Raw genomic sequence first — 25739 nt, 5'->3', positions numbered from 1 at the left:
AAAGCATCTCAGAGTATGTGTGCAGATCTAGGATCAGGTTCCTTCTGACCATGTGATCTTATGCATTGTGATCTAAAAGGCTAAACTGAACCTAGATCAGCACTCCTATTCTGAGATGGTTCATAAGTACAGGCCCATTGCACTAGGTCCTAAAAGAGGCGACATTTGATGCTTGTCTTGTCCATTTCATATCAACTGGTGTTCTCCCAGGAACTGCACAGGAGAAACCAGATGCACCAGGACCCTGGCAAAACCAAAGCCCTCCAGACCATCATAGAGATGAAGGTAAGAACCATGGGGAATTATGGGTAGTGTAGTACACCTGGCTGGCACCATTGCTGAGACCAACCATGTAATCAGATGAAATACGAAAGCCTTAGAGTTCGGAAAAGCCAGATTTTGAGCCCATCGGCCCACTGCAGATCCCATCGGCCCATGCAGAGCCCATCGGCCCACTGTAGCTGCAGAGCCCATCGGCCCACTGCAGAGCCCATCGGCCCACTGCAGAGCCCATCGGCCCACTGCAGAGCCCATCAGCCCACTGCAGAGCCCATCGGCCCACTGCAGAGCCCATCGGCCCACTGTAGCTGCAGAGCTGTGATATCACTTCTAAATATAAAGCATGCGCTCACAGCCCAACAGCATACCACTCGCTCACACACCACATCATCAGACGGAGCTGGATTGGTGCTGAGCAAACCCCAGCATCCCCTAGCATTGTCACGTAACTCTCCTCTAGCATGGTCACATGACGCGCTGGCTCCTGGAGGCTCTGGATTTTCATACGGAGCAGAGCCCCTCTCCCTTCCATCCTCGGTGGAGGACCTCCCCGCTCCTCTCTGCTCTCTCCAAAAGACGTGTTGGTGCTGATGTTAGCATGAGTAATGCTAACCCCCCCCCTCTCTACTCTCTCTGTCTCTAGGATCTCTTTCTCTCTCTCTCGATTTCTTTCTCTCCTTATCTCACTCTGTCTTTCAATCTCTCTCTCTCCCTCCCTCCCTCACCCACCAGGGAGAGCACAGTCTGCCTGCTGCTACCATGGAAACAGGTGTGGTTGTTTACGACAGCGAGGCCAGTGGCACAGGGAGGAGAGAGAGAAAGGGATTCAGATAGAAAGAGAGAGAGAGAGAGTGTTCATGAGAGCGTCACATCCCCTGCTTGATCAGCTTGATCTGCCGTAGCAGTGAAATCATTTGGATGGCATAGCATCTCTCTGACCCATTGAGCTACGGTATGTTGTCGTCTACACTATGTCGTCTCCACTGTATACTATGCTATGTTCTCTCGGGTGGTTAGTTAGCGTCTCGCTACAAGTCATAGAATAGCGATGCATTGACGAAGCACATGGCCATGAGAACAGCGTTCACACGCTCACGTTAACCCCTTAGATCCAGGACCATCTGTTCTTAACTCTCAGTCGTCCTAGGGAGAGCCTCGCATACAGAGCTGGATTTCCTAGTTTTCCACTGCCTGCTGGCTGACCCTGCTAAAGCTCTAGCCACAGAACCACAAGTTCACAAGTTCAGAACCAGTCAAAGGGTGTAGATCGAGAGAAAGAAGGAGGAGAGACAGAAAGGAGAGAGAGGGAGTGAAACGAGGTTCTTGCTCGTTGCTCTGCAGGTGAAGTGCATGTGAGATGGACCATGGCTAATCTTAAAGACGTTGTATTATTTATTTAAAAACTCTGCAAAGCCAAAGCTCCACTCGGAGGTGCAGTCGCCGTCCATGGACTGGCTCCTGCATTGATGTGCGAGCGACTACAGAGCAGCACGGCTCCTCTTCCTCTTCCTGCTTCTGCTTCTTCTCCAGGCGTTTCTCTCTGGGCTGGTCCCTCTCAAAAGGCTGGCTGTGATGTGTGCCGCTCAGTATTTCCAAATGGTGATTAATCCACTGAGAGGCTTGCTGTGAGGGAGCTAGAGTTGCTGCAGCCGGAGAAGGAGGAGGCTTTTGATTTTACCCCAAGATACTGCAGAGGCTCTCCTCCGTACTACCTCAAAGAGCTCTTCCTTTCTTTGACACTTACTCTCTTTCTCTGTCTTCCATCTCTCTCTCTCTCTCTACCCATCTTCTCTCTTTCACTCTTTCTTTCACTGTCTTTCGCTCTCTCTTCTCTCCCTCCCTCTCTTTCAGGTGTTTTGTGTTTTGTTCACTGGTCAAGCTTTGGAAATGTTCTAGTACTGAATTATAAGTGTGGCTCAGCAACAGTACAGCACAGCTGGTGTGTGTTGTGCAGGACACCAAGATAGCATCTTACAGCTGGTGTGTGCTGTGCAGGACACCAAGATAGCATCTTACAGCTGGTGTGTGTTGTGCAGGACACCAAAATAGCATCTTACAGCTGGTGTGTGTTGTGCAGGACACCAAAATAGCATCTTACAGCTGGTGTGTGTTGTGCAGGACACCAAGATAGCATCTTACAGCTGGTGTGTGTGTGTTGTGCAGGACACCAAGATGGCATGTTACAGCTGGTGTGTGTGTGTTGTGCAGGACACCAAGATAGCATCTTACAGCTGGTGTGTGTTGTGCAGGACACCAAAATAGCACCTTACAGCTGGTGCGTGTGTGCTGTGCAGGACACCAAGATAGCATCTCTGGAGCGCAACATCAGGGACCTGGAGGATGAGATCCAGATACTGAAGGCTAACGGCTTGCTGAACACCGAGGACAGAGAGGAGGAGATCAAACAGATGGAGGTCTACAAGAACCACTCCAAGTTCATGAAGACCAAGGTACACACACACATACAGGAAAACACAGACACACTATATACTATTATATACTATATGCACAGGAAAACACGCAGACACGCACACACACACACACACACACACACACACACACACACACACACACACACACACACACACACACACACACACACACACACACACACACACACACACACACACACACACACACACACACACACACACGTGCGTACAGTACTGTAGTAGTCTAGTGGCAGACACAATCCAGGGTTTGCTGTGCACGTTCAAAGTGAACAGAACAGATTAGAGCTGTCTGTCTGGCTGACAGTAAATGAGCTAGCTTTAGCATTACATTAACTGGTTTCATCAGGGAAGTGCTTCGCTGGCAGCTATACCTGTCTGGGAGATGCTTACGCGTTGTTTTGTTACTGTACACTTAGCAGAGAGAGCAGAGGAAGACCATAAAGTAAACCATTCCTGTGTTGTCAAAATGGATCTTTTATTGTCCTCCGTAGCCTCGTCAATATGTTCGTATCCATCTAGCGTGATTGATTGTTAAGCATTACCAATGGATCCCACTGTCAGAAACTCTGGTTGCATTTAATTTCCGCATCAACCGTTGCACATATTATCCAGCCGGTCCAGCTTGGACTTGCTCAGTCATATTATACAGTCCGTCATCAGTCGTCTTACGGTCAGGATCCCAGCCTCCCTCCCAGCCTCCATGCCTCTCCGGAGCATTGTGTCTGTGTGTTTACATCCATGTGAGGATAAAACCAGCGGGAGTTTTGTTGTTTTATTTTTAGAAAATTATTCATCAATCATAGATAGGGTCTGATGTATAATACATGAATAATGCAGGGAGCCAGATGCATCTTTAATGAGAGGAGAGCCTGGCTACAATGAACACAGTGGATAAGGGTATATTTTACCCACTGTCCTTCTGTTGTGGTGAGAGGCGTTTCTACCAAGTGTCCACCGCACAAAGTTCACCCGTGCACAGACACCTAATACAAACGCGCAGGTACGAAGGCACAAACACACCTGCCAGGATTTAATTTCTTTGGATGCCCGTTAGCCGACGCCAATGGCGGCAGCTAGTCCTACCGGGGTCCGGCGCGTAACGAAAAAGACATTGCAGACAAAAAAACATTAACATGCATGTAATGTGTGTGTGTGTGTGTGTGTGTGTGTGTGTGTGTGTGTGTGTGTGTGTGTGTGTTTGTGCATCTATCAGTTACACATACATGTCAGTATATAACACACAACAAGCAGGTCACATGGGTTGGAGAGGCATTGTGTTGTGTTACTTGTTTTTTAAACCAGGTTTGCTGTTCACTTGAGCTATATGAGCTGGGAGGGAGTTCCATGCAACTTCATACGAGAGTTAGTTGTGACAAACCCTGTTGTGTGTGTGTGTGTGTGTGTGTGTGTGTGCGTGCGTGCATTCGCGTGCATTCCCCCCCCCCCCCCCCCCCCCCCTCCCGACAGATTGACCAGCTGAAGCAGGAGCTGTCTAAGAAGGAGTCTGAGCTGCTGGCCCTGCAGACCAAGCTGGAGACCCTGAACAACCAGAACTCGGACTGCAAACAGCACATAGAGGTGCTCAAAGAGTCCCTCACTGCCAAGGAGCAGCGCGCCGCCATTCTGCAGACAGAGGTGGCTACAGCGCGCACACACACACACACACACACACACACACACACACACACACACATCCTTGCACACATGCATAAATGAACACACCCGTGCGCACACATAAGCCCACACACACATTTCTGCACACACGCATATGAACACATGCACGTGCATGCATACAAAACACACACACACACACACACACATGCCCGCACACACACATACAGTATGCTTAACGAACACACCTACATGCTTACAGTAAGATACACCCTCGGATGTGCACAGAATCTCCTTGTATTCATTGATACACCAGATGTATGTTGGTCCTTGTACACTGTTTTTGACACATTAAAGGAAACACTGTATCACCGTCTCCCTGTACTCTGCTGCATCCACTTACATACCCCTCCCCTCTTGCTTTCTACCCTTTAGTGGAGCATGAAGCTTGTATTGCAAATGCCAAGCATCTCAGAGAGAACTCTTGTTCTTCAACTTGACAATAATAATAAGTTGAACTTTGAACTGTGCCCTTCAGGGTTTATGCCGGGTCACTGGAAAAGCACTTTGTGTCAACTACTGATGTAAAAAGGGCTTTATAAAACACATTTGATGGAATTTGACCTCCGAACTGTGACATTTGACCTATGACCGATCCCCTTCCAGGTGGACGCCCTGCGCCTGCGTCTGGAGGAGAAGGAGTCCTTCCTGAACAAGAAGACCAAGCAGCTGCAGGACCTGACGGAGGAGAAGGGCACGCTGGCTGGAGAGATCCGTGACATGAAGGACATGCTGGAGGTCAAGGAGAGGAAGATCAACGTCCTGCAGAAGAAGGTTAGGGGTCAAGGGTTAAGGGTCAGGGGTTAAGGGGTTAAATGTCAAGGGTGTATTTAGGTAGAAAGTAGTTAAGGGTAGCCTGGGCATGGTCACAAGTTTGTTTAATAAATGGATAAAAAAAGCATCTCTGACCAACACTGTGTTCTCCTACCATTGCTTACAGAACTATAGATGGGACAGCCTAGCTCTGCTGTTCCACGCTAAAAGCTTTTAGGCATAACATGTTTGGTAGTAGAAATACTGGTAACGGATGCTGACTCGGGGGCCTCAGCGACTCGCCTAAGAGCAAATCTGAGGCAAACACTGGAAAAAAGGTGTACACTTGTAGACTTAGGTTTACAAGAAAGCTCTCTTCTGGATCGAGAAGAATTCGTCAGAATTGTTACATAATGTAGAACCTAAATGAGAGCTTGCTGTGCGTGGTTATAGGTTAGGTATAGGTTAGGTTAGGTTGTGTGGTTGTTTGGTTCCTTGTCTTATCCCTGAGACCCGGGCTGCTTATCTAATGACATCATATTCACAATACATTGCACTACTTTTGACCAGAGCCCTTTGGGCCCTATTCAGAAGCAGTGCCCTAAATAGGGAATATGGTGTCATTTGGGATGCACACTTGAGTTGGTTGGTCTCTGAGGATATGCACGCGCACGCACGCACACACACACACACACACACACACACACACTTTCTCTAGTATGTGCTATAAATATACAGTGTGTTACTCTCTCAGCCTGACCTCTCTCTCTCTCTCTCTCTCTCTCTCTCTCTCTCTCTCTCTCTCTCTCTCTCTCTCTCTCTCTCTCTCTCTCTCTCTCTCTCTCTCTCTCTCTCTCTCTCTCTCTCTCTCTCTCTCTCCCTCTCTCTCTCTTTCTCTCTCCATCTCTCTTTCTTCACTTTATATTTCTCTCCGTCTCTTCTTCTGATGTTTCTCTACTCTGTCAGTGCACTGTGTCTCTCTTTGTCTCTTTGTATTTTTGATCTTTCTTTCTCAGATATCCCTCTTTCTCTTTCTTTATCTCTGGCTAGACTATCTTGTTTTATTTCTTACTATCTTTGAGAGACATCTAACTATCTATCTGCTTGTCTTGCTCAACAAACAACGAGCTCATAACCTTCTACACATATGCTTCTCTGTAACCTTTATAGTCCCATGTGAAAACAGACACTACATATAGCCATTAACATCGAAACACACTACTCTGTCTCCTCTCCTCCCCTTTCCTTGCTTCTCTCGCTCTTACCCCCCCCCCTCTCTCTCTCTCTTTCTCTCCCCAAATACCAGCCAATCTTAAAAAGCTTTAACTAGATTAGATCAGACTGTATTTTATGTATTTTGCTAAAATAATAAAGGCTTCCTCTTCCAGGCTTCCCTTTAAGTAGACACAATTACCCTGCAAACATCACACACACTAACTCCTAACTCACACTCCTAGCTTTTAATGCAGTTTCTCTATCTACAGTTCTTTTGACCTCACGCTAATTCCCTCCCTCCCTCCTCCTCTCCCCCAGATTGAGAATCTGCAGGAGCAGCTGCGTGATAAGGACAAGCAATTGGGGAACCTGAAGGACAGGGTGAAGTCCCTACAGACTGACTCCAGTAACACTGACACGGCCCTGGCCACCCTGGAGGAGGCACTCTCTGAAAAGGTACAGAAAGACCCAGAGCTTCACACCCGGAGAACTCAGAACCAGATCCCAAACAATGAACTTTGAACTAATGTCCATGTGTGTGTGTCTCTAAGGAGCGTATTATAGAGAGACTGAAGGAGCAGAGAGCGAGGGAGGACAACGAGAGGATGGATGAAGTGGAGTCTTATAAGAAGGAGAACAAGGACCTCAAGGAGAAGGTCAACACCCTGCAGCTGGAATTAACAGAGAAGGAGGTCAGTGTAAAATAAGATCATTTATTTTATTATCCCCACGGGGTACATTTTTGTTGCGGCTCTGGGCATGCATAAAAACACAAAGACATTTCAAATACATGGGATGCTGTTCTCTCTGGAAGTATGACCCAATTTGGCCTGTTCTGTTATTTTTCTACTGTGCTGTGCCTCCTGGTCTGGTATTGACTGTCCTCGCTGTTCCTATTTGTCCCCATGTAGTCCAGTCTCATTGACTTAAAGGAGCACGCCTCATCCCTGGCCTCCTCCAGCCTGAAGAAGGAATCCAAGCTCAAGTCTCTGGAGATCGCCATCGAGCAGAAGAAAGAGGAGTGTAGTAAGTTGGAGACACAGTTACAGAAGGTAGGTCTCCTAACACTTCCTCATTTAAAAGTGTTAATGGAGTTTGGGTTTACTGGGATTCAAAGATGCACTGTAAATAATTACTCTTTGGATCAACCTAAAAAGTACAAAAATAACAGATTACAAGTAAATGACATTTGTTGAAACCAAATGTATGATTCACTACCAATTGTTAGATTTGATCATTAACAAACCTATATTTCAAGTTGAAACCTATTTCTTTCAACACTCAAATAACTTTCCCCCTTTGGTTAAACTTAATAAATTACATGAATAGAAACGAATATACATTGCATGTGGAAAGTATTCAGGCCCCTTGACCTTTTCCACATTTTGTTATGTTACGGCCTTATTCTAAAATAGATTCAATTGTTTTTCCCCCTCATCAATCTACACACTATACTCCATAATGATAAAGCAAAAACAGGTTTTTAGAAATCTTTGCAAATTCATTACAAATAAAAACAGAAATATCACATTTACTTAAGTATTCAGACCCTTTACTCAGTACTTTGTTGAAGAACCTTTGGCAGTGATTACAGCCTTGAGTCTTCTTGGTTATGATGCTACAAGCCTGGCACACCTTTATTTGGGGAGTTTCTCCCATTCTTGGCTGTGTGCTTAGGGTCGTTGTCCTGTTGGAAGGGGAACCTTTGCCCCAGTCTGAGGTCCTGTAGCAGGTTTTAAAAAAAACGGATCTCTCTGTACTTTGCTCCGTTCATCTTTCCCTCGATCCTGACTAGTCTCCCAGTAGGTGCCGCTGAAAAACATCCCCACAGCCTGATGCTGCCACCACCATGCGTCACCGTAGGAATGATGCCAGGTTTCCTCTGTTTTAGTACCCTTCCCCAGATCTGTGCCTCGACACAATCCTTCAACCTCATAGCTTGGTTTTTGTTCTGACATGCACTGTCAACTGTGGGACCTTATATAGACAGGTGTGTGCCTTTCCAAATCATATCCAATCAATTGAGTTTACCACAGGTGGACTCCAATCAAGTTCTAAAAACATCTCAAGGATGATCAATAGAAACAGGATGCACCTGAGCTCAATTTCAAGTCTCATAGCAAAGGGTCTGAATACTTATGTAAATAAGGTATTTAAAAACATTTATATATATTTATATATATTTGCAAAAAATGTCTAAAAACCTATTTTCGCTTTGTCATTATGTGGTATTGTGTGTAGAATGATGAGCCTTTAAAAAAAATACGTTTTTGAATAAGCCTGTAACGTAACAAAATATGGAAAAAGTCAAGCGGTCTGAATACTTTCCGAATGAACTGTATATACAACCCATTTTATCATGTTGTACCAAGTAGATTTGTCACATTGGAATTACCTATCCAAATGTCTTAAATTGTGTTACAAGCAATTAAATCAATTTCCTGTTCATCAAGATATTAAGTTGGTTCCATAACATGAAACAATGACCCCAAACACTTTCTTTTCATAAGATTTTCACATTACAACCATCTATTGATGACCATCTCATCAATAGAAACCTTTTTAGGTTCTTTAGTATCACAGTACTTATGCAGATATCGATTAAGATTCAGTGCTGGCAGTGAACATTAAATCAGACAAAAAAAAAAAAAACGGAACACATTGCATGTAATGACATTCACTTTCACGGGTGGGCAAAAATAACAAACGTAAACTCACGCCCACAATAGGCCACGCCCACAACTCTTCTGACAGATTGCCGTCACTATATTGCACCCACCGCTATGCAATGCGAATGCGCATGAGGTGTTGAAAGCAATTTAGAAGCTTTCATTCAATTAAATAAATCCTAGTGATCTGTCAAATTCGTTATTTGATTTCAGAGTAATTTAATAGAATAGGTTGAACGGTGGGCCTCCCGAGTGGCGCTGTGGTCTAAGGCACTGCATTGCAGTGCTTGAGGTGGTGTCACTACAGACCCGGGTGTGTCGCGGCTGGCTGCGATCGGGAGACCCATGAGCTTGGCGGTCCGGGCGCATGCACGCTGACTTCGGGTTGCCAATTGTAAGGTGTTTCCTATGACACATCGGTGTGGCTGGCTTCCGGTTTAAGTGATCAGCGTGTCAAAAAGCAGTGCGGCTTGGCAGGGTCGTGTTTCGGAGGATGCATGGCACTCGACCTTCGCCTCTCCCGAGTCCGTACGAGAGTTGCAGCGATGGGACAAGACTGTAACTACCAATTGGGGAGAAAAAGGGGTAAAAAGTACAAAAATAACGAACCAAAGTGACATTTTGGACCATACCAATCAGAAAAAGCACTTCAGGTGAACAGCAGTGAGTGCCGTCCCACTTTTTACAGTGTGCAGCACAGGAGGTTGGTGGCACCTTATTTTGGGAGTTCGAGCTCATAGTAATGGCTGGAGCGGAATTAGTGGAACGGTATCAAATACGCCAAACACATGGTTTCCATGAGTTTGATAACATTCCATTCACTCCATTCCAGCCATTGTTATGAGCTGTTCCCTCCTCAGCAGCCTCCACTGGTGTACATTGATGTTTATTATGTAAACTAGCGATGACAACCTGAACAACTCATTTGGGACGGCCTCAATGTTTAAGTCCGTCACAGTTAAAATCACTGTTAGAATCCCTGTTAAAGGGATGGCAAGGATTTAAATTAACAGTGTTAGGTACAAAGCTTACTTATGTTTGATATTTGGAGAGAAACTAAAGTCCATTGTGCAATGTTCTGCCAGTAAATGGTTAAATGGTTCAGTGAAACAAGTGGAAGAGATCCCTTTTATACCATAATAATCTCCATTACTAATCTGCTTCTCTTCGGTTGCATTCTTACAATTCAATCTAAACCTGCAGTATGTAGACAGTGTTATGCCTGTACATCTGATGAAGACTTTTAATTTACCATGCATCAAGTCCAGCTGGCAGGCATAGTCACATTAAAGGTAATGTTCAGTATTGCACAGTTGCCCCTATCACTTCCGTTCTATTTTTGTTCGCTAGTTGTGGCCAAGTTAGTGTACATTTGTAGTGGCTTTTTAAAGAAAAAGATGACAGATTCTCCTGGCCCATAGACGACATTCAGTATTAGGAACCATCTAACATTAAGTTGGAAAATACTTAATTTCCCCTTTAATTAAATCACTTATTATTCAAGCATATCTAATTATGGAAAAATTGCTTCACTAATCTTAATTGCTACTCTATAATACAACAACATCCTCAATTCAAGACCATTTTGGTTTAAATCTGGTTATATGTGCTATCCCTGCTGGTTACTGGACTTGAGTGTGGTTAAACCTGCCATGTTTTATCTGTCATGGAGGATAACTCTGAAGCATTCTCTACTAATAAGCATGTCTGATATATACCCCAGTCCCTGCCAACACACACCCTTTTCACAATGCTGCTGCTGCTACTATTAGCATACACACACACACACACACACACACACACACACACACACACACACACACACACACACACACACACACACACACACACACACACACACACACACACACACACACACACACACACACACACACACACACACACACACACACACACAACGCTGCAGCAACATTGTGAAAATGTCCAATCCCTCATTTGAATACGCTGCTTGTTAAAACCCTCTCATCAGCGACAACAAACACCTGTTCATATACATTCCTATAGTGATAGAATGCGAAAACTGGATCAGAGTTAATAATGTTCAGATAAGTTTCCTACAACACCGTAGAACCACTGAGATGGGGGAGCAAAGATGTCCATCAGATCTCCCCTGTGTGTCTCTCTGTCCCATAAACACCCATACTGTGTCCTCCTCCCTCTGTTCCTCTCCAGTGGTCCTGGCTGTCTCAACCATAGAAATAGAATTACTAGAACGGGAATCCCCTTTCAAGTCAATGTTCCACGATGGGTGGACCGGCGGCCATATTGTGTGTAATTCTGTTTCTATGGTCTCAACATACTGTTCAACATATACAGTAAACGTGTTCTCTGTATTGATACTGCTTTAACATGTAACATTTAACATGTAACATGTCTGTTCTTAGCTTGGTCCAGGAACAGTTTGTGCTGTCTCGCCAACTCCCTTGGTCATTGTCTGTTTGGAATGACATTGACCATATAGGAGTTTACGAGAGAGCACAAACAGATCTGGCACCAGGCTAGTCTGTTCTACCCTGATCCTGCTGTTTCCACTCTCCTCTGGCTAATGGAGCTACATGCTAATGCTATCTTCCCCGGGTCTCCCCCCTCCCCCTCCCACCTCGTTTCCCCCGTCTCCCCCCCCTTCACCACTTTCCTTTGCAATGTAGCAAGCAGAGCAGCTGTTCAGTCAGATGAACAACCCTGTAAGTCCTTCTCCGCCCCGGAGCTCTCTGTGGTGGCACATATTGAAAGCATGAGGACACCCTCCGCCCACCAAAATCCACCTTAAAATCCTGGAACGTGCTATCTAACTAGTGGGTGATCATGTCATGGTCACATGGACCCGGTTACACTGTCACTGGTGTATCTTTCACATCATGTATTATGCATGTTGACCTTTGCACTTAATGAGTATGATTTAGCTTTCCAACTACACTCATATTATGAGTTAGGCATTTAATATTAATGTAAAAAAAAGTATTTTTGGGGGGAGTTGGATATTCGCCTCTGTTCTTGGTGAGTTTAACATTAAAGTGGAACTGACAGCATTTTAGCAACATGAAATCATATTAAAATCAGTTCATATACACCCCCAGGAAGAATATGACACTTTTTAAAACATTTTCTGACAAGCGAGCACTTAGATATGGTCATTTTCAAATTTTCATGAGTTCTTGGAATGTTTGGGAAGTACATACAGTTGAAGTCGGAAGTTTACATAGACCTTAGCCAAATACATTTAAACTCAGTTTTTCACAATTCCTGACTGTCAGTTAGGATCCCCATTTTATTTTAAGAATGTGAAATGTCAGAATAATAGTAGAGAGAAGGATTTCTTTCAGCTTTTATTTATTTAATCACATTCCCAGTGGGTCAGAAGTTTACATACACTCAATTAGTATTTTGTAGCAATGCCTTTAAATTGTTTAACTTGGGTCAAACGTTTTGGGTAGCCTTCCACAAGCTTCCTACAATAAGTTGGGTGAATATTGGCCCATTTCTCCTGACAGAGCTGGTGTAACTAAGTCAGGTTTGTAGGCCTCCTTGCTCGCACAAGCTTTTTCAGTTCCGCCCACACATTTTCTATAGGATTGAGGTCAGGGCTTTGTGATGGCCACTCCAATACTTTGACTTTGTTGTCCTTAAGCCATTTTGCCACAACTTTGGAAGTATGCTTGGGGTCATTGTCCATTTGGAAGACCCATTTGCGACCAAGCTTTAACTTCCTGACTGATGTCTTGAGATGTTGCTTCAATATAGCCACATACTTTTCCTACCTCATGATGCCATCTATTTTGTGAAGTGCACCAGTCCCTCCTGCAGCAAAGCATCCCCACAACATGATGCTGCCACCCCCGTGCTTCATGGTTGGAATGGTGTTCTTCGGCTTGGAAGCATCCCCCCTTTTCCTCCAAACATAAGGATGGTCATTATGGCCAAACAGTTCTATGTTTGTTTCATCAGACCAGAGGGCATTTCTCCAAAAAGTACAATCTTTGTCCCCATGTGCAGTTGCAAACCGTAGTCTGGCTTTTTTATGGTGGTTTTGGAGCAGTGGCTTCTTCCTTGCTTTCAGGTTATGTCGATATAGCACTCGTTTTACTGTGGATAAAAAAACTTTTATACCTGTTTCCTCTAGCATCTTCACAAGGTCCTTTTCTGTTGTTCTGGGATTGATTTGCACTTTTCGCACCAAAGTACAGTGGGGCAAAAAAGTATTTAGTCAGCCACCAATTGTGCAAGTTCTCCCACTTAAAAAGATGAGAGAGGCCTGTAATTTTCATCATAGGTACACTTCAACTATGACAGACAAAATGAGAAATAAAATCCAGAAAATCACATTGTAGGATTTTTAATGAATTTATTTGCAAATTATGGTGGAAAATAAGTATTTGGTCAATAACAAAAGTTTATCTCAATACTTTGTTATATACCCTTTGTTGGCAATGACAGAGGTCAAACGTTTTCTGTAAGTCTTCACAAGGTTTTCACACACTGTTGCTGGTATTTTGGCCCATTCCTCCATGCAGATCTCCTCTAGAGCAGTGATGTTTTGGAGCTGTTGCTGGGCAACACGGACTTTCAACTCCCTCCAAAGATTTTCTATGGGGTTGAGATCTGGAGACTGGCTAGGCCACTCCAGGACCTTGAAATGCTTCTTACGAAGCCACTCCTTCGTTGCCCGGGCGGTGTGTTTGGGATCATTGTCATGCTGAAAGACCCAGCCACGTTTCATCTTCAATGCCCTTGCTGATGGAAGGAGGTTTTCACTCAAAATCTCACGATACATGGCCCCATTCATTCTTTCCTTTACACGGATCAGTCGTCCTGGTCCCTTTGCAGAAAAACAGCACCAAAGCATGATGTTTCCACCCCCATGCTTCACAGTAGGTATGGTGTTCTTTGGATGCAACTCAGCATTCTTTGTCCTCCAAACACGACGAGTTGAGTTTTTACCAAAAAGTTCTATTTTGGTTTCATCTGACCATATGACATTCTCCCAATCTTCTTCTGGATCATCCAAATGCTCTCTAGCAAACTTCAGACGGGCCTGGACATGTACTGGCTTAAGCAGGGGGACAAGTCTGGCACTGCAGGATTTGAGTCCCTGGCGGCGTAGTGTGTTACTGATGGTAGGCTTTGTTACTTTGGTCCCAGCACTCTGCAGGTCATTCACTAGGTCCCCCCGTGTAGTTCTGGGATTTTTGCTTGTGATCATTTTGACCCCACGGGGTGAGATCTTGCGTGGAGCCCCAGATCGAGGGAGATTATCAGTGGTCTTGTATGTCTTCCATTTCCTAATAATTGCTCCCACAGTTGATTTCTTCAAACCAAGCTGCTTACCTATTGCAGATTCAGTCTTCCCAGCCTGGTGCAGGTCTACAATTTTGTTTCTGGTGTCCTTTGACAGCTCTTTGGTCTTGGCCATAGTGGAGTTTGGAGTGTGACTGTTTGAGGTTGTGGACAGGTGTCTTTTATACTGATAACAAGTTCAAACAGGTGCCATTAATACAGGTAACGAGTGGAGGACAGAGGAGCCTCTTAAAGAAGAAGTTACAGGTCTGTGAGAGCCAGAAATCTTGCTTGTTTGTAGGTGACCAAATACTTATTTTCCACCATAATTTGCAAATAAATGTATTAAAAATCCTACAATCTGATTTTTGGGATTTTGAAGTGTACCTATGATGAAAATTACAGGCCTCTCTCATCTTTTTAAGTGGGAGAACTTGCACAATTGGTGGCTGACTAAATACTTTTTTGCCCCACTGTATGTTCATCTCTTTGAGACAGAATGCGTCTCCTTCCTGAGCGGTATGACGGCTGCGTGGTCCCATTGTGTTTTGCGTCCTATTGTTTGTACAGATGAACGTGGTACTGTCACGTTCCTGACCTGTTTTCTGTTTATTTTGTATGTGTTAGTCGGTCAGGGCGTGAGTTTGGGTGGGCAGTCTATGTTATGTGTTTCTATGTTGGTTAATGGGTGACCTGATATGGTTCTCAATTAGAGGCAGGTGGTTTACGTTTCCTCTGATTGAGAGCCATATTAAGGTAGGTGGTTTCACATTGTTTGTTGTGGGTGGTTGTCTTCCGTGTCTGTGTATGTTGCGCCACACGGGACTGTTTCGGTTTGTTTGTTCGTTCGTTTGTGTAGTCATTTTTCCTGTTCGTGCGTTCTTTGTTGTATGTAAGTTCTTACGTCCAGGTCTGTCTACATCGTTTTGTTATTTTGTTTATTATCAAGTATAGTTCGTTTTTCGTCTTGTTTGAATAAATATTATGTCTAACTACCACGCTGCAAATTGGTTCTCTGATCCATGCTCCTCCTCGTCAGAGGAGGAGGAAGAAGTAGAAGTCCGTTACAGAACCACCCACCATACCAGGACCAAGCAGCGTGAGTTCGAGCAGTGGCCTACTAAACAGGAATGGACATGGGAGGACGTGTTGAACGGCAAGGGTTGCTACACATGGGAGGAGATCCTGGCTGGAAGGGATCGCCTCCCATGGGAACAGCTGGAGGCAGTGAGGAGAGCAGAGGCAACCGGAGAAAGGAACCGGAGATATGAAGGTACGCGGCTAGCACGGAAGCCCGTGAAGAAACCCCAAAAATGTCTTGGGGGGGGCTAAGAGGTGGTGGGCCGAGGGCAGGTAGGAGACCTGCGCCCACTTCCCAGGCTAACCGTGGAGAGCGGGAGTACGGGCAGACACCGTGTTACGCAGTAGAGCGCACGGTGTCTCCTGTACGTGTTCATAGCCCGGTGCGGGTTATTCCACCTCCCCGCACTGGTAGGGCTAGATTGGGCATTGAGCCAGGTGCCATGAAGCCGGCTCAACGCGTCTGGTCTCCAGTGCGTCTCCTCGGGCCGGCATACATGGCACCAGCCTTACGCATGGTGTCCCCGGTTCGCCTACATAGGCCGGTGCGGGTTATTCCACCTCCCCGCACTGGTCGGGCGACGGGGAGCATTCAACCAGGTAAGGTTGGGCAGGCTCAATGCTCAAGGGAGCCAGTACGCCTGCACGGTCCGGTATTTCCGGCGCTACCTCGCCGCCCCAGCCCAGTACCACCAGTGCCTACACCACGCACCAGGCTTCCAGTGCGTTTCCAGAGCCCTGTTCCTCCTCGACGCACTCTCCCTATGGTGCGTGTCTCCAGCCCAGTGCCTCCAGTTCCGACACCACGCACCAGGCCTACAGTGCGCCTCATCCGGCCAGAGCTGCCCGTCTGCCCAGTGCCACCTGAGCCATCCGTCTGCCCAGTGCCACCTGAGCCATCCGTCTGCCCAGTGCCATCTGAGCCATCCGTCTGCCCAGTGCCATCTGAGCCATCCGTCTACCCAGCGCCATCTGAGCCATCCGTCTACCCAGCGCCATCTGAGCCATCCGTCTACCCAGCGCCATCTGAGCCATCCGTCTGTCCCGAGCCATTAGAGCCGCCCGTCTGTCCCGAGCCGTCAGAGCCGTTCGTCAGTCAGGAGCCGCTAGAGCCATTCGTCAGTCAGGATCTGCCAGAGCCGCCAACCAGACAGGATCTGCCAGAGCCGCCAACCAGACAGGATCTGCCAGAGCCGCCAACCAGACAGGATCTGCCAGAGCCGCCAACCAGACAGAATCTGCCAGAGCCGCCAACCAGACAGGATCTACCAGAGCCGCCAACCAGACAGGCTCTGCCAGAGCCGCCAACCAGACAGGATATGCCAGAGCCGTCAGCGAGCCATGAGCAGCCAGAGCCGTCAGCGAGCCATGAGCAGCCAGAGCCGTCAGCGAGCCATGAGCAGCCAGAGCCGTCAGCGAGCCATGAGCAGCCAAAGCCGTCAGCGAGCCATGAGCAGCCAGAGCCGTCAGCGAGCCATGAGCAGCCAGAGCCGTCAGCGAGCCATGAGCAGCCAGAGCCGTCAGCGAGCCAGGATCTGCCAGAGCCGCCAGCGAGCCATGAGCGTCCAGAGCCGCCAGTGAGCCATGAGCGTCCAGAGCCGTCAGCCAGCCATGAGCCATGCCCCTCAGCCCAGAGCTGCCATTAATCCTGAACTGCCCCTCAGTCCAGAGCTGTCTCTCTGTCCGGAGCTGCCCTTCAGTCCGGAGTTGCCCCTCTATCCTGAGCTACCTCTCTATCCTGACCTACCTCTCTGTCCTGAGCTACCTTATCCCGGTGCTGCCCCTTGTCCTGGTGCTGCCCCTTATCTTGATGTTACCCTGTAAATTAAGTGGGTGTAATAGGAGGGTGGTCAGTCGGAGGGGGAGACGTAAGCTGGGATTGACTATGGTGGGGTGGGGACCTCGCCCAGAGCCTGAGCCACCACCGTGGTCAGATGCCCACCCAGACCCTCCCCTAGACTTTTGGTGGTGCGTTCGGAGTACGCACCTTGAGGGGGGGGTTATGTCACGTTCCTGACCTGTTTTCTGTTTATTTTGTATGTGTTAGTCGGTCAGGGCGTGAGTTTGGGTGGGCAGTCTATGTTATGTGTTTCTATGTTGGTTAATGGGTGACCTGATATGGTTCTCAATTAGAGGCAGGTTGTTTACGTTTCCTCTGATTGAGAGCCATATTAAGGTAGGTGGTTTCACAATGTTTGTTGTGGGTGGTTGTCTTCCGTGTCTGTGTATGTTGCGCCACACGGGACTGTTTCGGTTTGTTTGTTCGTTCGTTTGTGTAGTCATTTTTCTTGTTCGTGCGTTCTTCGTTGTATGTAAGTTCTTATGTCCAGGTCTGTCTACATCGTTTTGTTATTTTGTTTATTATCAAGTATAGTTAGTTTTTCGTCTTGTTTGAATAAATATTATGTCTACCTTCAACGCTGCGTTTTGGTCAAATCCCTGCTCCTCCTCTTCAGATGAAGAGGAAAATCGTTACAGGTACTTTCAGGCGTTTGGAAATTGCTGCCAAGGATGAACCAGACTTGTGGAGGTCTACAATTTTTTTTATGAGATCTTGGCTGATTTCTTTTGATTTTCCCATGATGTCAAGCAATAAATCACTGAGTTAGAAGGTAGGCCTGGAAAACATCCACAGATACACCTCCAATTGACTCAAATTATGTAAATTAGCCTTTCAGAAGAATTTTCCAAGCTGTTTAAAGGCACAGTCAACTTAGTGTATGTAAAGTTCTGACCTACTGGAATTGTGATACAGTGAATTATAAGTGAAATAATGTGTCTGTAAACATTTGTTGGAAAAATGACTTGTGTCATGCACAAAGTAGATGTCCTAACTGACTTGCCAAAACTATAGTTTGTTGACAAGACATTTGTGAAGTGGTAGAAAAATGAGTTTTAATGACTCCAACCTAAGTGTATGTAAACTTCCGACTTCAACTGTATACTAAGGCATTTGTGAAAATTCTATAGTAACATAGAGTGGGAAAGCGGCTGTGCGTTTGGACAATTAACAGACACAGCAGTAAATAAAACCGAATAAAAACATCCGTCTCGTCCAGGACCGGAGTCTACGCAGATCGGAGCACCATGGCCAATCAGAGCTACAGTAGGCCTTTGTGCAAACAGGTCTACCATCATTCACTTTGAACTGGACTGTGTGTACAGGCATTTGCAACAGTGCAACTTTAGATCACTAGAACGCATTCGCCAAAAGACACAAAATACACCTGAATGGATTTCTGCAAATGCGTCAACACCACGGGAGTCCTCTTACATTTCGGTACTTTACAGTCCTGTTAATCAAACAAATCAAATCAAATCAAATTGTATTAGTCACATGCGCCGAATACAACAGATGTAGACCTTACAGTGAAATTCTTACTTACGAGCCCCTAACCAACAGTGCAGTTTCAAAAAATACTGAAAAGAATAAGAGATAAAAGTAACAAGTGATTAAAGAGCAGCAGTAATAAATAACAATATATACAGGGGGTAGTGCCTTGCGGTCGGAGGCCGAGCAGTTGCCATACCAGGCAGTGATGCAACCAGTCAGGATGTTCTCGATGGTGCAGCTGTAGAACCTTTTGAGGATCTGAGGACCCATGTCAAATCTTTTCAGTCTCCTGAGGGGGAATAGGTTTTGTTGTGTCCGCTTCACGACTGTCTTGGTGTGCTTGTTAGTTTGTTGGTGATGTGGACACCAAGGAACTTGAAGCTCTCACAACCATTAAAAGGCATTCTCTCTGTCCCCCAGTTAGGCACATCAACAACAACAAGATCAACAACTAATGCTCGCCAGAGCAAGATGAGCTAAAATATATTGAGGTAGATTAACCCTCTCAAACTTTTTCAGCTAGTTGGCCATTAAAATACCACTGATAAACGATGGGGAATTATAGCCTACTCGTCCTTCTGCAGCTTGCCTGCCTGGCTAAAGTTGGCTAGCTTGCTAGCTATCTACTTCCAGACAGAAATGAGAGAACACCTCACTCTGACCATTTTACTCACCTCTAGCAGAGCTGGTTAGCTAGGCTGTTAACATGTTATCTAGAGCGTGACGACTTGTTTTGCCTGCGTTTACTGACACCGGTCATATTCAGCGTGTATTGCGTAAATTCATCAGTTCTTCTGTGCTCTGGCACACTCATACGAGAGTGCTCTGAAATCGGAGTACATAGCCAGAGTGAATGTGCGAATGCAAGAGATATGCAATCTGGATAACAGTCGCTCAAGTTCTTGCTAGCTAACCAAATGACACCTGCATCTCTAGCTGTGTATAGCCACCGAAAAACGATATGAGGGGAGCAAGTCAGTCACTCACCCTCTCCTCCAATAACATGACAGCTAGCTCCTAGCAGCTAGCTAGCTATCTAGCTAATGTTAGGCTGTGTGTTTTTAGCTTGCTACATAAATAGATACGCTAGCCTATTTACCAAGTGATGACTGACTTGTGATCATTGCCCTTGCTAGTTTGATTGTATTGGCGTTCCCAGCCTTAGTTACATTCATTTTTGTCCAAAATAGAGTCATTGAAACTGAAACAGTGCATCCCGAATGGAGGCAGCAAACAATGTACCAGGCCAGCTGTGATTTACAAACTAATAGCAATATTCTTTGGACTATCAAGAAATGTATTGGTGAATTATATGAATCATGCATTGAACAACATCTGTCTATTCTGCCAACAAGGCTTTAGTGTACGTCATGGAATGTTGAGTCAAATAGAACCTATTTTTCAAAACCTCTTATAAAGTTGGTTTCTTGGCATGAATTGGGAATTTGATATTTTTGACTGATATTATGATTGTCTGTTTGTTTCATATCTGTAAAGTAGTGAAAAAGCTGTCAGTTCCACTTTAAGCTTAGCATTTAACTTAGCATTTAGCTTAGCATTTTGTTAGCATTTAGCTTAGCATTTTGCGTAGCTAAGCATAGCTAGATGTCTATGACTGTACAGTTTGGGCTAGTTTTTTTGCCGTCTTGATAGTAGGCCTACTCCATTGTTGACGCTCAACCCTTGGTCTCTGTAAGAAATAATTGTTTTAAGACCGGTGCAATGGTGGTATAATGTGATTTTCTTACAAATATTCCTAGCAAAAAAAAGAGAATTAGCTGAAAGTTATGGACAGTTTCTTCCTCTTCTATCGTGTTCTCACATCCGTCATCATGACTCATGATTAATAGTAAGATACCAAGATATCCATCAGCTCTGTACAACTCTGTTTAAACAAACTTGGATTTAATAATTAACCAATGTTAGTGTAGCAATAGGCCGTGCATACCTGTTCAGGGCCTATAAGGGTGTGTTCCTAACAGCACCCTTTCCCTATACTGCACTACCTTTGACCAGGGCCTATAGGGTAGTACACTGTAGGGAATAGGGTACCATTTGGGATTCACACTCAAATCTCATGTCAGTTAGAGGTACGCACCAAACCCCACCCGCAGCTAAGAGCATTAGATTCCCCCAAACTATTCGTTCTGACCTTACTCCTCATGCTTGAAATATGTCACTTGTTGTCACTGCTGGATTGACCTGACTCTGTTCACGGGGAAAGCATTGCAAAGACTGTCTTCCCTGCTGTGTTGGACTTGCTTTGCATGCTGTGATTGGTCCTCCTGATTATCGCATGCTTTGTTTTATCGTCACTGTTTGGCTCGCTTCACTGTCTACACGTTGATAAGTGGTCAATTTAATAGAGGCGTAATATTACCCTTCTAACATTGGCAGTGGTTGAAGTGGCTTACTGTGGTGGTGTATATTTGTCTAGATACAGTATGCTCTCCCGTTGCATTAGCTCTTGTGCTGGGTCTGTGGTGTTGCTCTGTGACTGTCAGCGTGGCCATATGATGTTTCAGAGGTGATGTGTACTTCTGATCTGTTTTGTGTGTTTAGAAGAGGACTCAAGCTGTTCAATTTGTACTGTATGATGGTCAAAACCCTATCCCAGTTCAGTGACTTGGACACACTACAGGTGATACGGTGTGATTATCCCGAGGGATAAGAGAGGAGAGATGACAGTGATTATACCTAGAGATTATAACCAGGGCCTAAATTCCCAAAGCATCTCAGAGTAGGAGTGCAGATCTATGATCAGTTTAACCTTTGAGATCATAAGGAATAAGATCGTATAGACAGGTGAGGAGCCTAGATCAGCACTCCAACTCTGAGATGCTTTGTGTAAACAGGCCCTAGTCCTTCCTGTACACGCAGGGCCTGTTTCCCCCAACCCAGATTAAGCTGACTCCTGGACTAAAAGGAATTCATGCTAAATGTTGAATCTCCATTGAAAGTGGTCACTAGGCTTATTAATCTGTGTATGGGAAACAGTCTGCTTTGGCTCCTGAAAAGTTATTGTCATGAGGTCAGCGAGTCTGTAAGGAGGCAAACTAATGACACTAATGACAGAATTTCCATTTAGCTTGTATTTCCTGTTAGCATTAGCATATCGTAACAGGCATAAGCAGCCTTCAGTTGTGATCACGGGACTGTTTAATGGAACAAATGACAGTCTCAGTCAGAGCTAATGAACCAGTAGTGGTTCTGATGCCACCTGTTCGCTATGCTCTATTCAAATAGTACAGAGAGAGAGAGAGAGAGAGCGAAAGAAGAGAAGTGAGGAGAGGGAAAGGAGAGGAGACGAGCAGTTCATATAAGAAACTGACTGACTGTGGAGCTTGCCTGCTCTGTGTTCTCTCCCCTCTGTGTGTGTGTGTGTGTGTGTGTTCATACTTGCGTCCGTATGTGTGCGTGTGTGTGTATGTGTCTGTTTCCCCACGTCTATGACCATGCAGAAGGCCCACGAGGTCCACGAGGTCCAACAGCAGCAGCAGATGGCGGGGCTGGGCTCCAGGGGGAACCCAGACTACGTGGAGCGGGAGCGGGAACAGCGGGTCAAGCTCCTGGAGAAGGAAGTGTCCTACTACAAGGAGGAGTCTGGCAAGGCCCAGGCGGAGGTGGAGAGGCTACTAACCATCCTCCGAGAGGTAGAGAGCGAGAAGAATGACAAGGACAAGAAGATCGCCGAGCTGGAGAGGTAATAGCGTTGCTACGTTTTGTTTCTGTTCCTCTGTGTAAGTGAGCTTGTATGTGCATGTGCTCTTGTGCAGTTTGACGTAGTCGCTCATCCTGTTGTTGTTATTGTTGGTGTTGATGGTATATTGGGTGTTACATCATCCTGTGAGTCTGTGACTGTACTGTGCTGCTCTGGTGTCCATCCATGCCCTCCTATGTTTTGCCCTGCCTGGGTTCTGTACTAGCCAATGGTGGCAACCTGCGTCCTACTTATAGTCCATAGAGCATTAATGAACCAACCATTTCATCTTTAGACTTTGGATTGGCCATTTTAGTAAGAACCCAAGTGGTCATGTAAAATACTGCAGAAAAGGGTCTGTCCTGACACTCAAGGTGGGTCAAACTGTAAATGATTGGCTCATGAGCACCCCCTGGCGGTGATACGGTGCCATTATATTCCGTGTGCCAAACTCATGATGTGACTGTTGGATTAATTAACAGTGTTTTTGTTCTTCTTTACCGTCTTTTCCCAAATCTTCCTCTTTTAAATGTTCCTTGTTCACGCCAACCTCTCCTTTTTCCTCTCTCCGTGTCTCCATGTCTTCTTTCCTGCTGCCCTTCACTCCTGGCAATCCACCTCCTCTCCCTTAAACATTTTCTCCACCTTTCTTTCTTTCTTCCTCTTCTTACCACTATATCTCCCTCTTTCCTCTCTCTCTCTCTGTATCTACCCAACACTTTACCCTTCTCATCCTCCTCCTTCTACCCCTGGCCTAGCCCCCCTCACTCTGCCCCTGTCCCTCGCCCCGGCCTCGGCCCTGTCCCTCGCCACGGTCCCGGTGGCAGAGCCCCCCCTGACCCACTCCCCCCTGTGTCCTCCGCTGCCCCCGCTGCCCCCCAGCAGATAGGGGGAATGGTGTGGGATTTCCTGGGAAAGTGAGTGCTCTGCCCCTGGCACTTCAGCTCGGCTGCCCTCGTGGTTTACGTCTGCGACTGCGACTGCACCTGCATCTGGTCTCACCTGTCCGTATGTCTGTCTGTCCGGTTCTGCCTGCTGTCAGTCTGTACGACTGAGAGATCCACAGATCTTTATACCAACGCTATGGGCTCTCTGCTGCTCTCATCTGTTCATTTCTTTGGTTTGATTTGGAAGCCCATCAGCCCGTCCATGTTATGTAAAGATCACTGGATCTGTTTTGCAACTTTCATGACAGAAGTTTTGCAAAAGTCTGCATCTGTGTGTTTGTGTGTGTGTGTGTGTGTGTGTGTGTGTGTGTGTGTGTGTGTGTGTGTGTGTGTGTGTGTGTGTGTGTGTGTGTGTGTGTGTGTGTGTGTGTGTGTGTGTGTGTGTGTGTGTGTGTGTGTGTGTGTGTGTGTGTGTGTGTGTGTGTGTGCGTGCATGCTTTGTGTGTGAGTGTGTGTGTGTGTGTGTGTGTGTGTGTGTGTGTGTGCGTGCATGCTTTGTGTGTGAGTGTGTGTTATGTTGCATGTGCATGTGTTTGTATCATTGTGTGCATGTCTTCAACCTGCTTCTCCACCCTTGTCTGCACACCCTTTATGATTCAGTAGCTAAGGTGAGAATGGGAAATTGAAAAAAAGGAATGTTATACAGTGCCTCCTATAAATTATTCATACCCCTTATTCCAAATTGTGTTGGGTTACAGCTGGATTGTGCAACATTTGCCCATTATTCTTTTCAAAATTCTTCAAGCTCTGTCAAATTAGTTGTTGATCATTGCTAGCCATTTGCAGGTCTTGCCATAGATTTTTTAGCAGATTTAAGTCAAACATGTAACTCGTCCACTTAGGAACATTCACTGTCTTCTTGGTAAGCAACTCCAGTGTAGATGTGGCCTTGTGTTTTAGTTATTGTCCTGCTGAAAGGTGAATTCCTCTCCCAGTATCTGGTGGAAAGCAGACTGAACCAGGTTTCCTCTAGGATTTTGCCTGTGCTTAGCTCTATTCCGTTTCTTTTTTATCCTGAAACACTTCCCAGTCCTTAACACTTACAAGCATACCCATAACATGATGAAGCCACCACTTTGCTTGGAAATAGGGAGAGTGGTACTCCGTAATGTATTGGATTTCCCCCAAACATAATACTCAGGACAAAAAGTGTATTGTTTTGACACAGTTTTTTGCATTATTACTTTAGAGCATTGTTGCAAATAGGATGCATGTTTTGGAATATTTTTTATTTTGTACAGGCTTCTTTCTTTCCGTCCCCATTCCTCTCCAGCAACTGATTTAGGAAGGACGCCTGTATCTTTGTAGTGACTGGGTGTATTGATACACCATCAAAAGTGTAGTTAATATCTTCACCATGCTCAAAGGGATATTCAATGTTTACTTGTGTTTATTTTTACCCATCTACCAATAGGTGCCCTTCTTTGCCAGGCATTGGAAAACCTCCCTGGTCTTTGTGGTTGAATCTGTGTTTGAAATTGAATGCTCAAATATAAAAAATTAGCTGGCGCACACCCAGAGGAAATTATTTTATGTAGAGGTGCTGACTAACGGCGAATAAAACTATAAGCTATAAAAAATAAAGAGAGTCGCACACTCTATATATAAACTCCCAGTAATTTATTGAGTAAATCACCAACGTTTCGGCATCACTGTGCCTTCTTCAAGACATTGGAAATCCTCCCTGGTCTTTGTGGTTGAATTTGTGTTTGAAATGAAATGCTCGACTGAGGGACCTTACAGATAGTTATATGTGCAGGGTACAGAGATGAGGTTGTCATTCAAAAATGATACAAAAATGACTCACACAGAGTGAGTCCATGCAACTTATTGTGACTTATTGATCACATTTTTACTCCTGAACTTATTTAGGCTTGCCATAACAAAGGGGTTAATTGATTTGTAAAAATGTTGAAAAGCATAATTCCACTTTGACATGATGTGGTGTGTGTAGGCCAGTGACAACAAAACGCCATTTAATCCATTTTAAATTCAGGCTGTACCACAACACAATTTGAAAAAGTAAAGGGGTGTGAATACTTTCTGACGCCACTGTATATGACTAAACTAACTATATCACAAACTAATCAATCATCTGCAGTAGTACTGTATGAATGAACATGAACATACAGTATATTGTACTAATAATGAACCTGTCCATATGTTTAAAAACACATTAAACAAATACAGTTGTACATATACAAGCCATAATAACATCATATATTTCTCATATACTGTATGTCTCATATATGTCAGTTTTGACATATATAACATATGTATTCCTTTTCAATTATACATGCCCTGCTCCCATCCTTTAACATGAGCTCTCTCATTACAACAGCA

General features: G+C 45.3%; 1 protein-coding gene across 3 annotated transcripts in view; it reads left to right on the top strand.

Annotated features, from left to right (window-relative positions):
- LOC139564443 (ERC protein 2-like) overlaps nt 1-25739 on the top strand; it is a 78804-nt gene that overhangs the window by 37526 nt on the left and 15539 nt on the right. The window contains exons 5-14 of one of the 3 annotated variants that reach the window (XM_071383983.1): nt 211-285; nt 2574-2729; nt 4200-4367; nt 5010-5177; nt 6690-6827; nt 6923-7063; nt 7283-7423; nt 11710-11745; nt 22211-22452; nt 23208-23366. In XM_071383983.1, the coding sequence (XP_071240084.1) occupies nt 211-285; nt 2574-2729; nt 4200-4367; nt 5010-5177; nt 6690-6827; nt 6923-7063; nt 7283-7423; nt 11710-11745; nt 22211-22452; nt 23208-23366 (1424 nt within the window). The remainder of the gene's footprint in view (nt 1-210; nt 286-2573; nt 2730-4199; nt 4368-5009; nt 5178-6689; nt 6828-6922; nt 7064-7282; nt 7424-11709; nt 11746-22210; nt 22453-23207; nt 23367-25739) is intronic. The other 2 variants (XM_071383967.1, XM_071383977.1) reach the window with 2 other exon arrangements.

The sequence above is a fragment of the Salvelinus alpinus genome, chromosome 2, assembly GCF_045679555.1.
Source record: "Salvelinus alpinus chromosome 2, SLU_Salpinus.1, whole genome shotgun sequence".
In the NCBI taxonomy this organism is placed as follows: Eukaryota; Metazoa; Chordata; class Actinopteri; order Salmoniformes; family Salmonidae; genus Salvelinus; species Salvelinus alpinus.
This window is presented reverse-complemented; position numbering and strand designations above follow the sequence as displayed.